Source organism: Numida meleagris, chromosome 5 (genome assembly GCF_002078875.1).
Source record: "Numida meleagris isolate 19003 breed g44 Domestic line chromosome 5, NumMel1.0, whole genome shotgun sequence".
NCBI classification, from domain to species: Eukaryota; Metazoa; Chordata; class Aves; order Galliformes; family Numididae; genus Numida; species Numida meleagris.
This window is the reverse complement of record NC_034413.1, coordinates 62,070,945-62,085,894: the sequence shown is the minus strand read 5'-3', so window position 1 is coordinate 62,085,894 and position 14,950 is coordinate 62,070,945. Positions and strand designations below refer to the sequence as shown.

The 14,950-nt window shown below is 41.9% G+C and overlaps 1 protein-coding gene across 10 annotated transcripts in view; it reads right to left on the bottom strand.

Moving 5' to 3' along the window:
* Nucleotides 1-14,950, bottom strand: part of KALRN (kalirin RhoGEF kinase) — a 459,310-nt gene that overhangs the window by 148,050 nt on the left and 296,310 nt on the right. For all 10 annotated transcript variants that reach the window (XM_021400221.1, XM_021400222.1, XM_021400212.1 and 7 more), the window contains exons 14-15: nucleotides 7,086-7,281; nucleotides 1,472-1,638 (exon numbers count right to left, since the gene is read on the bottom strand). In XM_021400221.1, coding sequence (XP_021255896.1) covers nucleotides 1,472-1,638; nucleotides 7,086-7,281 — 363 coding nt within the window. The remainder of the gene's footprint in view (nucleotides 1-1,471; nucleotides 1,639-7,085; nucleotides 7,282-14,950) is intronic.

Sequence of the window (14,950 nt, the reverse complement as noted above, 5' to 3'; positions counted from 1 at the left end):
AAACCATTTCCTTTGGTTAGATTTTGGTTTGCAGAATAGGAAAGCCCAGAAGATATTTGATAGTGAGGCAAGAAACATGCAGAGAGTGCTGCATTGCGATGCATGGCTCCATGAGCATTGCAGGGCTGACTGACCCACGCATCATCCTGGTCAACGAGGTCAGTGGGATGCGGTCAGATACAGGTATTGCTCCTCTCTACCTTCTATCTTAAGTTAAAACGGCTCTACTTAGTCATAAATCTACTGCACAGAACTCAAAGCTTAACTACTGAAGTAGTGTCCACGAAACTTTGAGAACACTTGGGAAAAAGTGATACTCTGCACATTAATGTGGTGATTATGAATATCACAGAGGATGTCTTGTTTAGAAGAAAGCTGCACTTTGTAGAGCTGTGGGGCTTTATGATGAGTCCTTAGAATTATCAGAAACACAAATCAACCACATTTTCAAAATCAAAATTCAGGGGAGTCCTGTGCAAGTTCCACTTATGGGTTGCAAAATATTAAATCAAAGTGAGCTCTGAAAGCAAATGTGTGCACCGACGTTGGTGCTGCCAGCTTCTAGCTTGGAAAGTGTCTCGTAGTGAAGGATGTTTTGCCAGCAACGATAAAAACAATCCAGATAAAATGTCACTCAAAAATTCATTTTTGAAGAAGGAATAACTGTGATCAGAGTTAGGGAGCGCTCAGTGTATTCCTTTTCCCCCTCTCCATTTCTACTGGTAAAATGGAAACCCAAATACTCCAGGTGTCTGGAAAAATCTTCCTGTTCTTTCTAATGAAACCAAGATCATATTACAATCCAGATATAAGCACTACACTGAAGCATAAAGTCACCTCTGGAGCAGGAAGTGTAGTGTAATACTGAGATGTGAAACACCCAAATAAAATATTGAGAAGAAACACAGGGGGCAGAACATGATTACCATCGCTAGAATGAAATCTGGAAGAAACGGAATGTCACAGCACTAAATGGTTAAGCAAATCCTAGCACAGAGATCACAGATTGAAGCTTTTATCTCACCCAGATGATTTTAAAGATTCCTTTAGGCCAACACACGAGTAGTAATAAACAAAAGGTGAAACTACTGTAATTTTTTGCTCAGATGTCACTGCTCAGTTATCCTCTGCTCTGGGCCAGTTCTACACAAAACTTCAGCCTGGATCCCAGGTCAAATCATTTCCAGAACACAGTTCGAGGCATTCTCCAGTTGAGAAGCTAAGAGGTCTGCTCTGTACAGAATTCCTATAACTGCTCACGAAGCCACACATACGCACACTATGTGGAACGGAGCCCTTCTTTATTTGTAAAGGATCATGCTGCAGTTTGTCAGCAAATCAAGTACTGCTAAGGAATGAGGGATTAAGATCATTCACCTAAAGCTGTGTAACTTGGCAGATACTGGTTTACCATGTACTGTAATGGCTGAAAACCCATTTCAGAACTTGAAGCACAGTTAAAAACTCTCACCTGCTTGACCTCAGCCTGTAGGTGCCGGAGCTGTAGGCACTGCTCTAACCTCTTGTGAGTTTGGTCAGCATTAAGCTCCAGCTCATGCTGTTTCTCATGAAGGAATTCCAGCAGCTCTTGAACCTGTGTTGCAAGATCAATGTCCTTTTCACAGATCAGCTCGATGCCTACAAGAGAACAACATGCAGAGAGAGATCATTGCACTTATTTGCAATTCTAGCCACTGTACATACTTCAAAACTATTTCCCACCTAAAACACTGATTTGCAAATCTCTCAGTAATGCTTTCCTCAGTGAGCTCTCTCTCTCAGGGATTTTTTGGCTTGTCCAGTTTCCCATTCTACACCATTATATTTTCCTACATAGTAGTGCTTCTCTGGTCATCATTGCTCATCTCACTCATCGGCTTCTGAATAGTAGAACATGATTAACCATAGCCTTGCCCAAACATCAAATTTAGTTTAAAAGGCAGAAATAACCTCCCTTTCTTACATTAAACCATTAACTTATGCTTTACAAATACAAATTGAAAAGAGAAAAAAAGAAGAGGAAGAAAATACAAAAGTGAAATAAAGTAAATTCTAGTTGCCAGATACAATGCCATGAGTGCATGGAACTCCATGGAGCAAACATCTTTTCCATCTGGGCACTTTAGGGGATCATTAGCAACAATTTAGTTAAAAATAACAATTCATTCAGAATTACTCCGCAAAGTGACATCAATCCATTCCTTATATACCAGACAGAAAAGGTGGCTTAGTACCAGATTTCCTACATCTTGTATTTTGCATGAAAAGGATGAACACTTGAATGACCTGGTCTGAACTGCATAGCTGAACCTGATTTGATCAGGAGGTGGAAACAGAGACCTCCTGAGGTCCCTTCCCACCTCCTGAATTTTCCTATGGCCCTAGGGGACTTGTGTGTGTTGGTTACCTGAAATACAATGCAGAGCATCACAACTTCCTTCTTTGTCACACGAGTGTGATAGCATTGTTGGGTACATTACAAGTGTAACTGTGAAAGCCTGGCCTGGAGGAGTTATGATGCCATCCTGTCTTACTGTAATCCCTGTAATTATAAACTAATAAAGACCTGACTCTTCCCTTACTGAGGTCAACTGGAATTTTGCCATTGGCCTCAATACAGGGAGGATCAGCGACCTAATATGAAAATAATTAGATTGCAGTAACGCTGAGAAAACACTACACTTTTCTCCAAAGCCATTTGATTTCACGGAGTAATAGGACATTAAACAAGAATTGTGCTATTTAGAAGCTGCTGTACAGAAGGCTGGACATTGTTTTTAAAAACGATTTAGAAAGATGTCTTTTCTTCCCCCTTTATCCTCCTCAGAGGCTTGTAACTTTCATTCTCTCTCACAGCGGTATCCACAGAGGACAGTACACAAAATAAATATGGCCTTATGATTGACCCTATCCTCTTTTTCCTGGTTTGTGGTTTCATCAGAAAAAAAGCACACAGGAATGCAAGCAATTGGCTTATTCTCTTTCCCAGCCAAAACCAAACAGTTTCTTCATTACCAAATAAAGTGGAATGGCCCCTGGCTTCCCATTTGAGATCTGGAAATCTAATATACGCTTCCATTCTTAGGAGTGAAGTTTCTTTCAAACGCCAGACACCAGGCATTGTTGCTACAATTAGCCTGCATATGGTTCTGTGTCCTCAGGACATGATGGGCTTCCTGTATGCTTGACTTCACCACACCTTTCTGATATTAAATGCACAGTTTTCCTTCACGCACACACAGCTGGTCTGGTTTTGATTGTGCTAACTCATCAGCAGCAACCAGCGAGCTGCCTGGGATGCTATCCAAGGGCAGCCTGCGCTCCCCATGATGAATGGTCTGCCCTTTCGTGCTTGTCATGCGTCACACAGATTTATTCTGCAATGCCAGCGCACGCAGCGAGAACACTTATTCTTCTCAAAGATTGGTTTGCAAATTGGAAACCTTTGCTTTCAGAATAATTTCATACATAAAATTTTCACATTAAGTTTTGATAGACAGGAAAGCACAGCTGATTTTTTGATAAACTGAACTTGGTCGCTATTCTTTTTTTCTAATGCCTTGGCCCGAACAGCAGATATCAGTGAAGGATGACGGATTGAAAATATTTTAAAAAAATAATTACAAAGAAGAGTAGCCGCACTGGCCAACATCCTACAAGACACACATTAGTTAGAGCTGAGCTATTTGCAGTGTGAGACACTATTCAATGTAAGGAAGAGGTATTGCTTTTTGACCTGTACAAGGCCCTTTTGGAGCTGCTTTGAACCTACTCAGGGTGAACTGTTACAAGCCTGGAACACAACAGTGCAGCATCCTCTTCTTGCGGTATCTATTTTCCATATTATAAGTGACATCACAAGCAAAATGAAACAGACTTCCATTCCAGTTTAAAGCAATGCATTGCTAGGAAAAGACATGAATGACATAAGTTTGACATCCAGGACACAACAAAGCTTTGCATTTTCCACATAACAGGCAGGGATAGTGTAAATTTCCCTGATATCAGTTTTTCAGCGTTTGTCAGGGATGGCTTAGAGAACTTGCCTTAGACATAAAACACCAGATCCGTAAAACTTGAGTGACACCTGCCAGTGACAACAATGCTAACAACGCAAATGTACTTTAATAACAAAATAATTGTGTGCACCCAATTAATCAGCAATTAGAATCAGAGAATATCCCCAGTTGGAAGGGACCTGTACGGATCATCGAGTCCAAGAGCGTAACTACTTTTAGTACCTAGAACATGCAGGATTGAGGGATGTACCACTGATGTGAATGTGTCATCACTGCAGCTTGGGTTGAGGGTTAAATCACTGCTGAATCGTGGTCCTAAACTCTCAGAAATGCCCACACTGCCTGTTTTGGAAACCTCAGAGCACTTTAAGCGTATCAAGATGGACACTTAACAATTATTATTTTTTTCTGAGAATTTTTGGACACTTTTTTTGCCCACGGATCCCCTCTGATCAGGGTATCCTTTGATATCAGTACTAGAGCTGCAATCAGCCTGGAAAAACAGCAGATAGTTCCATTGAAATAGAAAGTGCTGGGTCACTAAAAAGACAGCCTTCTTGGGAATACTGTTACAACGTTCTCTTAAAGCAAACCTCTTTCCCAAATGACACTGATAGTAGTGAGACCTGAACACAACTTGAAAATACTGCAAAACTGCAGTACTGATGCATGAATTGACTCCCCAATCTTGCATGGTCCCTAACAAAAACAAACATTTATTTGAAGAGTAATTATTCTTATGATGAAAACAGGCTAATCCAAAGCAGGATCACCAACACGTGCTGCACTAGTGGAAAGAATCACAGGACATAACTCTGTGCTGTATGGCACTTTGGAAACAGTGGATTTGCAGAGATGCAGCATGCACATGGATGCCCTGAATATCTGCACAGAGTCTGACATGGTCCATTGTAAGACAATTGAATATACTGCATTCGACGCACAGTATTCACACGGACTTCCAGACTCTCAGCCTGGTAAGAATCGCTGCTCCAAGTCTGCATCACACATGGAAAAAACATGGGCAAATGTCTATAACCTTTTTCTGCCTGCACAAGATTTCCAAGTGAAAAAGGCATTATGCATGGAAAAACCTGGATGTAATTCTATCTGACAGACTTGCTGGCTTAAGGACCTCCAAGCCAAACTCCAGAATGATCAAAACTGAATCAGGTTCCTGCGTGACACGTTAAAAAGAATAAAGCTGAAAGAGAATTATAGGGAAGTGAAAAAACCTCGAGCAATTAAGAGTGGATGGTTAGGTGGGATGTCCCTAAAAAAAACTTTTTTCTGCCTTTATCTTCTATGGCTATAGTTGAATTTTGATGGTAGCGGTGGTGACAGTGTACAATGGGAAGCAGCAATAGCGGTTGATTTCCCAGAACCCCTGCAAGTTCGCAGTTCTGGCAGTAAGAACAATCATCTCTTATGCACAGAACGACTGTGATATAGGACTCAGCAAGAGGGAGTAAAATTAAATGATTTTTTTATGGACTATAGCCATCCTTTATTGAAATAAGAAACAGTAGGCTCCCAAGAGCAATCTCTCTCCCTTATTTTGCCATTCTTCTAGCATTTAGCATTCTGTGCATGGCAGATGTGACCATTACCTTTGATTAAGCACAGTTACTCTGCATCCCTATGAGGCTTCTGTTTCCTTGCCTTTGGGAGCAACGGATTTTTATCAGGTAGGCCTTATAGAAAGAGATCTTAGATAATCTTATAAAAACATTCTAAAAGTCACTTCATTTAGCTGCTGATCTTTTGTCTGCAATCCAAAAGAAATTGTTTCTAGCTTCTTGATAAACACAGAATTACTATTTTTTCCCCTGAAGAGCAGTCCCTGAGACTCCTGACTGTGCATTGCTCTGGATGATATTCTTTTCCTCCCACGGATTCCTGCTCACATTAGGATGCTGCCAGGATGTACCAAAAATGCACAGTAACTGATGTATTAGGACCAATTTGCTCCCCACAAAAGCAAGGGAGCTGAAGCACAGGACCAGACACAGTGTGGGCAGACCTCATACCAGCTCACACACATGGTTCACACAGTGCATTGGCTTGCCTAGTTCACAACGCACTCTTGTAGCAATCCTTCAGCCTCGGTTGTACAGCTTGCCAATCAGGATGAATACTGCCAATTTTCTATTTTTTTTTTTTAAAGGTAAGTGCCTAGGCATAAAATGTTTGCCAAAGAATAAAACCATAACAATCTTTTTTTTTATTTTAAAAGTGCACGTGAGGAGAGAAAGAACAGAATTACTCTTGCTTTGCACTTTTTCCAGACATTTAAGAAGGTTAAAACACTTTGCAAATAACTTTCACTTCTGGACTTTATGCAGCGATTAATCTGAATTATGATCCTCTTTTTCCAAATACAAAATGCAAGGATACAAAAATCCTGATTCATACATAGGATGCCTTAGAAACAGGATCTTACTGCTGAGAAGAGTAGATGAACCAGACAGACTCCCTGTCAACATGAATCAAGTCTGTCACTTAAGAGCACATGCCAAAGGCTTTTTGCATCCAAGTGGCTATCTTTAACTTTCAAGTGCACATTGAAAAGGAAAATTCCAGTATGGTTTATCATGTTCCCTTTTTATACACAAAATAATTCCAATTAGAGCTGGCTGGAAAGAAGAATTCAATTTCATGATAAATTTCAAGGCTCTCGTATCTGGATTCTTTCCCATAGGGCTTTTGGTTAACTAGCTTCTCTTCCTCGCCATCTATATTGGAATGGATCACAAACTCCACTGGCCTGCAGTTGTATAAAGCTTTCTGAATGAAACTTAAAAGTCAGCTTTACTTCCATATTGAATTTCCATTTCAAACGAACACCAATTTCTGATGTGTAATCCTGAATCAAAGAATTTTCCAAACTTATGGAGCAGTTCTGGCTGTGGAGAAAAGCTACACAACAGACTGAATTATGTTAAAACCTGATGTACTTTGTATGTATTGGAGTATTTTTGAAATGTGTTTTTGTTGGTGGTGTTTTTTTTTCCCTTTCATTTTGTTCCTTCCTATATAAAATAGAGAACAAATTGTTCCGCTCACCTGAAGCCTGGACCTCCATGATGTATTGGTGTAAATCTTGCCCTTGCTGGATGACTTCAAAAGTCATGTTGTTCATGGCCAACTTCCTCTCGGTGTGACGCTGCAAACGTTGCTCAGCCAGAGTAAGGTCCTCGGTATTGAAATCATTCATTTGTCTCAGCAGATCTTCATTCCAGGCATCTAACTCTGCTGTAACCTTCATGGGCAGAAGATAGACACCATATTCACTTAAGACCAAAGAAAAATCTCACTTTCAAACCATGGATGGACAGCTGAAGTACTTCAGATCATGACTGTGATCCAGAAACCCCTGAACCACAGGCTCAATACTCTGGATTCTGCCCATTAGTGGTTACAGTCCTCATTTTGCCTAGCTGAGGATCCATGAAAATATTATCAGTCCAACAAGAAATATGATAAATTCTTTTTCCCTTGCACAGTCAACCAGGCACTGTAAGGAAAGACACACTGTGTTCATACGGGTGGCAGATAAATGCTTCCGACTAAATTCAAATTTAAATGAAGAAACAGTAGTGACAGAATTGCAAAAATACTGTGACACCTGTGTCTCCATAATCCTAAAATGGCCTGGATGTTTCTTACAACATTCTGCATCACTCTGTATGTTACATACAGCAGATGGAAATATTTATCATTAATAATATGTATTCCTTTTTTCATAGAATTTGAATTATAAGCTGCTTCCATTAAGCTCTAAAACATGGATAACGAAAACATTTGCAGAATTATTACTGATATAATAACGCTATGAACAGTATCTACCTGTTGTTCACAGAGAACGCATCATGAGACATAACATTTTATTATGAAATTGGTGAGTTAATCCCCACAGTAGTCCTGTGCTGTGCTTCTGAGGACCAGAAGTATTTTTAAGGGTCTTCCTGTTAGCTTGAGCGGGAATAGGCCCCATATAAATTTGTTTTGTAGGTCTCAAAGATTTCACACTGGGGAATGAATGTAACTAACGGACTTTTACAGATGGGCAAAGCACAGCACAGAAACATAGCTCTCAAGGGCTGGGTGAATCACCAGGAGCATCTCAAAGGGGACCTAGCTCTCGCCAAAGACCTACATATTACCTGCCAGTAACTCATGGGAACGTGCAGCTTTCTCTGCATCCTAATTCAAGCAGGCAGTCTGATGATTCTAGCAGTTCATATACTGTATTTTCTGTGCTTTACATTTTAAGCCACAGTTGCCCAATCAACACCAAAGCCCTGCTCTGGTTTTGCCTGTTCAATTAACGCAATTAACCTACCCAAACAGACCAGTCTCCTTCATACCAGAATCCGCATTAATGCAGACAAAAAGAAGGAATGTGCTGATGGCAACGAACGAGGACAAGGAGAGTGGAAAATAAATCATATGTGCTTGAATTCTGCTTTATAGGTCAGCTTGTCAAAGCTAGATGGAGGAGAGCTAAACCCAGATATTTAGATTCATACTTTGGCATGTTACAATACAGTGAGAGGTCCTCTGTTTCTCATAAAAGGGCTCTTCATTGCCCTTGTGCAGCGAGATGCTTCGTTTCCTCAGTAGCCAAGGTTCAACATTTTCCATTTGGTTTTCTTTACCAGAAAGCAAAGCAATAAATCCAGTGCAGGCACTGGAAGGGAACCCAAAAGGACCAGCTCTCAGCCCCTCTCTCATTAGCACAAATGGGACAACACAGCTTTGCATTAGAAGAGAAAATATAAGCACAGGTTTCCAGTTCTTTTTTGAGAGAAGCAAAAAAGCACATTTACTGAACCAAGAACCTGGGGTCTCAGCTGCAGGGTGAAAGGCAGAGTGTGAACATCCTGAGGAGTTTCTATTTTTCTTCAGCTATTTCCCATCACCCATTCCACTCAATTACCTTTAAATAATAACCATCTCTACAGTCCCGTCGGCCCCATTCCTGACTCCAGCAGCCTCTGATTCATTTACACACTATAGCCGGAGTCCCTGAACTGTGGGGGCTTCTTGGCAGATTTAACAGCTGTGGAGAAATGGTCGCAGTAGATGCTGGAGAAGGGTTTTACCCAATGTATTTACGTTAGAGAACGATACTTGACTAATTGCAATCAGAACTGAATGATAGAATCACAGAATGGCTTGGGTTGGAAGGGACCTCAAGATCAATGACTTCCAGTCCCCTGCGTGGGCAGCGTTGCCAACCACTAAACCAGGAACTAGAGCAGGTAGCCCATGGCCCCATTCAACTGAGGTGGCCCTCATCTTGTTTCAGTCTAAAAAGTGGAATGAATTTAGACTAAGTGCTGGTTCCTACAATCACAGCAATAACACACTTCAATGCAAAGCCTCTTCCGCTTGTAGGATTTAATCCAAACACAAAGGTTATAAGTAAATCAAAGGATTTTCTTTTTTAAATTGAATGGGCCAATAAAAGTTTGAATTTGTTGCACTGACTGTCAAGCTACAAAACAACCATTTGAAATTTTGCAGGGATTTGCAATTTCCTAATTACCTGTAAGCATTCCCACGCATGTTGACTCAGGATGATGTCTAAAAGCATTTGTAAGTATAGAGACATAGAATCATTAAGTCTGGAAAAGACCTCTGAGATCATCTAGTCCAACTGTCAACCCATCCCCACTGTTCCCACTAACCATGCCCCTCCATGTCACATCTACACAGTTCTTGAACACCTCCAGACACAGTGACTTCACCACCTCCCTGGCAGCCTGCTCTAATGTTTCACCACTCTTCTTGACAAGGAATTTTTTCCTAATATTCAACCCAAAGTAACAATAATAGAAGAGATTAAAACAGACAAAGAATGTGTTACATTAGTTTGTTCTTACAGCCATGCTACAATATGGGGATTCTGATCAAAACAATCTCTCCATTTTGCGTATGTTTATGGACATCATCTTCAGGCCAGGTAAACACAAGTCTTTTGGAGGGCCAAACTGCCAGAGAAGTTGAGGATGGACATACAAAGGAATCAGCAGATGGTCCCACCCACATCTTCAAGTATGCTGAGACCCATCAGCCCAGTGCAAGTGCCGGGGTTAAGCCTCTCTGCCCTGATGCCATTTCTCTTAGCAACTTTTCCATGTGCTGTGAAAGGGACACTGAGCAGCACGGCTTTTATTCCCCTGTTCAAATTGGTGATTCCAATTAAACAGCAAAGGACAGCACTGGCAATCAGGACACAAGCTGGTACACTCCTGGGGATGCAAGGCCAGACCCAAAGGCTCCATGTCTTCTTGTCAGGGCCAGGAATTGGGGCTGAGATTGCACCTGAGAGTCTCCAGACAGTCGGACAGGCCCAGCAGGGATTGTTGGTCCAGTGCTAGTTCCCACAGGGTCAAGGAGCATAGCCAGTGACAGCAGGGAGAGGGAGGAAGGAGGAAAGTCAGCTTCAAGTGAGAGCTGAGGAAGGAATAATAATTACCCCATGTACTGGGTTAGGGGAAGAGAGGAAGGAGTCAGACACAGCAAGAGGTGGAACATCACCAAGTTCCTCAGGCAAAGCTTTTGTACAGGAAGGTTGGGTACATTGCTCTGAATAACCAAGACAAGCAGATGGCTGGAAGGGAATCTAAAGCACACGAAGGCAAAGAAACAACAGCAGAGCTGTGATAACAACCCAAGTTTCCTGAATCCCAATCTGGTGCCCTATCCCAGAGACCGTGCTGCTTTGCAGATCTCATTAAGACACTTCCTTTTCTGTCTGTGCAGCCAGTGCCTGACAATCCCAGGAGTTTCTGTATTTCAAACTGGATCATTTGGAAATGGTCCCAGTCTGAATTTGAGTACCTAACTAGTTTGACATGGGTATAGGGAAGATTATTTATTTTTCTTTAGGAAGGGGCTGTAATTAGGCAGCTCTGTTAACCATCCATGTATATTTTTCAAGTCTAAAAAAGGACCTTGGATGCTCTCACAGAATGGGTCAGGCATTGAAATCTATGGTGAAAATTAGTATAGTTTCATCTGATGTAGTCCCATCGCCTAAATTGTGGCAAGAGCCAATTATATCAAGTCAATGTCAGGAATTGTCTCAGATACGAGGATCCCTTGGCCTTGAATGTGTTTAATTCCCTTTTGACCCAGAAGAATGGCTGATTTGAAATTATTCTGTTCATCTATTGGATTTTTGGTGGGAAGAAATGACAGCACTTCTTATGTTTATTCCTTTTTCTTCACAGTGTTTGTGATTCTAAACAGACCTCAGCATCCTTCACATGCCCTGGAAGAATAAGAACCCTGTTAAGAGAGAAGCTCTGAGCTCTGCTCTGCTCTGCTGTGGGATGAGAGAGAAATAGTACCATAGCAGGAGGGTCACAAGGGCAGGAGCAGTGGAAGCGCACAGGTCTGCATTAGCAAAAGCAGCAGACTGATTCCAGATTTAGCAAATGTACCCAAGTACTCACACTGCTCCAAGGAAATCTGCACACACACTTCTCATTGTCAGCCACACTCTGGAAGGAACCACACTCCTTCCTTGCAGGTCGTAAGGTTGGTGGCCAAGAAACAGGTTCAAAGTACCAAAGGAAGGTCAGATAACCTGAGTGTTAATGAGAGGGAAAGGCACAACAAAGCTGTATATTGACAGTGAGCCTTGAAAGCACAATCCATCTTCACCTGCAATAGATGCTTCCGCTGTCAGGATAATGGGAGGAGAGAAATGATGCAGGTAGTGAACCTAAGCTAGCATTCAGTGAGCTACCCAATATATCCATATTAGAGCAGCAGGGACTGCACAAGAGTTTCCATCAGTGTGTGAGCAAATACTGGGTTTGTGCTGAACTCCACTATCACAAGACTATAACAGATACACAGACTACATCAGCCAGGTCTGTCTTTCCTGCAGACACAGCAACCACAGTCTACAGTCTAGACCACATACTCTGGGACAGTCATCCTCCTAAAGCAGCAACTTAATATACCCCAAATCCCACGGCTACAGTATTGCTGCTTTTGCTGCTTCCTGGATTTACCATGTTGCAACACCAGCAGACAACATCACTGTGAGGGAGAGGGACATTTTCAATGTCTCATTGTCTTTCAGTGCTGGAGGGAGAGTAAAGCTATGGAGAAGCAGGAGGCAAGTTAAACAGAACAGCAGTAATGATAACAGAAGCAGCCCTCCCATTACAGAAGCCAAAGAGTCTATCCCAGCTAAATCAGCTGCTGTGCAGGCAATTGCCCATCAACAATGATTTCGTAACTAAATCCTATCTATTTACTGATGTCACTGCTGAAATTTTCTATAAAATGGTGCTGCTGAGCCTTGAACACTGCTTGCTTGGCCTAAATTCAGTGTTTAACACCTAAAGTCATCCTGCTTAATGCCAACCAGAAATTTTTGTTTGCCAATTGAAGGAGGTGGAGAGGGAAATGACGAATCAAGCAAAAGAAAATAAATGTTATACAGTGAATGAATCATATAGGAGCTGATATTCTGAAGTATGAACTGGGGAAGGACATATGAGGAGGAGGAAAAGAAGGTTTTACCCTTGGAGCAATTGCTATCAACACAAACAGAGCAGGCTTGCAAGAGGGATCTGTAACAGAATAAAGATGGTTGGGAAGAACAAGCAAAAGGAAGCAGGTTGCAAGAGAAGCGATGGTGTAAGTAGGAGGAGGAGCAAAGGTGAGAAGAGTGGGTAGAGCATGGGGATGAGGCAGGATGGCAGGGCACACAGGCACAGGGCAGATCTCAGAACTGAGAAAGGAGAATATCCACCTCTCTCCAAGAGTACAAATGTTGGGAGCCATCCATTTGGCATGAGGAGAGAGTGAGGTTGGAGGAGATGGGAGATAAGGGAATCTAGAGAGGGAAAAAAGAAAGAAAGGAAAAAAAAGGTAATTCTGACTCCCGGATGCTAAAGGAATGTCTGTGAGTGCAGAAAGAAAGAGGTTATAATGGAGTAATGGAGTAGAGAAGATCAGATCTCTAGGGCACATACCATAGTTTCGGTACCAGGCATGCCAGGAGCGACAGCATTCAGCACTGCTTTGGAGTTGAGAGCAAGCTGGAAGAGCAGAAGACTGGATATGACAGTATAAGTGGATCTACGAGCAGACTAAAGCTGCAGGTTTATGGTAGAGGAGATGTAGGTAGGAAAGGGCGAGCGAAACTGTCACTTCTGCAAATCATACATGCAGAAAGTTTGCTGTTCCTCCTGCTCAGGTCTTGGTTTGAGCTGATGCCGTGCAGTGTGACAATACTGTCACCCATTCCTTCTGACATGTGGCAGAGATACCACACTGGCTTAGTGGGGACCTGAGCTACTGAAGAGTGAAGAGGCTGTCACGGTGATGATTCTGCTCCAGTGCTTTTGGTTCCTGAATCCCCCAAATATCCAGAGGAGCAGGAAGAAAAGGTACCCAGGACAGCTTAGCACCTTACCTTCCTTAAAATGAAGTGATGTGCAGTTTTAAACCTATGCATATAAAAAAGAAAAACATAACCTCAGTGTGAGTCATTATAAGACTCCAGCTTGTGAACAGAAGAGTCTGAAAATTTTTCTTACCGTTCCTTTTCTTACAAGTGTATCTCAAGATCTCTGCAGCTCTTATTTCTAATAAAGAAGTTCACTTCTGCGCGCCAGCAATAAGTCAGTGAGGGGCTATAAAGCATCTTGTACCTCCAACCAGGCAGCTAATTCACTTGAAAGATTCTGCTAATGTTATAAATCTGGAACGGAAGGCTCAAGTGAGTTGTAAATAACAGTGAATCAAACTACTGTCTGTAAGCTGGCTCCTGCTCCCTTCTACACTCACGCACAGGGATGGATGTGAAAAGCCAGAAGAGCCAGCAAGTGAACTCAAGGCTGAGAAAATTAATTAGCAGGTGAAATGGAGCCAAAGAGATGGAATGGTGGAAAATTACTTAACCAACAGGTGAAGATTTTAGCAACCGCAGTGCTTTTTGAAAGATTAAAAGCATATCAGATCAAATTTATATTGTATAGCAGGACCCCCAGAATCCCTTCCAGGACTATGGCTTGGCCCAGAAAGTACTCTGCTCCACCTCTACAGGAGATTGGCTCTGCCAAGCACTACACAGACCCATTTTAGGAAATGGAACATGCTAAAGGAAGGAGCTGGGCAGCTGTGGGGAGGGAGGAGAGAAGTTTTCTTGGAGGTAATCAACAGTTGTGGCCAGACAGGTATGAGCTGAGATCATTCCTGTTCTCAGTTTGAGCTTTATAGTAGCCTATAGATGAATTTGATCATCTCTGTACAAAAGATATGAAGAAAACACATGCAGAAAGCTGTGGTCTATGCTCTGCATGGCATTCACTGTGTTAGGGGTTGCAATTCAGCGTGTTTTACCATTCACTTCTTTTGCAGCTATCCAGCACTTCCCTATTAGCATTCATTCAAGTTATGGTTAATAAGCCTTCAAACAACTATTTTTTGAAGTGTGGAACAAAGAATAGAATTTACAGATTTTGGTGAAATATTATTTCTGGGATATTACTATGCTCCATATATATGATGTGCTCAGTGTGGTGCTAGCAGTACTGCTGAAGCCTGCCAGCTATTGTCCCTCGGGTCTTACACCCTACTTCCTTGCAATGGATCAGCTACCACATTCACACTGCATGAAATCTCCTGAGTTACTTGGTTGGCTGCACGATCTCAGCTGTAGTATACATCACACAGAAAATCCAATCATATAATCCTAATGATCCCGTCTTGTCTTGAAATGTGCAGTGACTTGGTAAAGGAATAAAACGTATCAGGCATCAAAGTTAGATACGTTTCCCAAATAAAGAATAGGTTGTCACTTTATGGTTTTAAAACCTGAGGCAGAAAAACCTCCCACAGGGATATCAGGGCTCTCTCGTATTTCTGTTATGCTGGTTTCCAGGTGTTGTCAT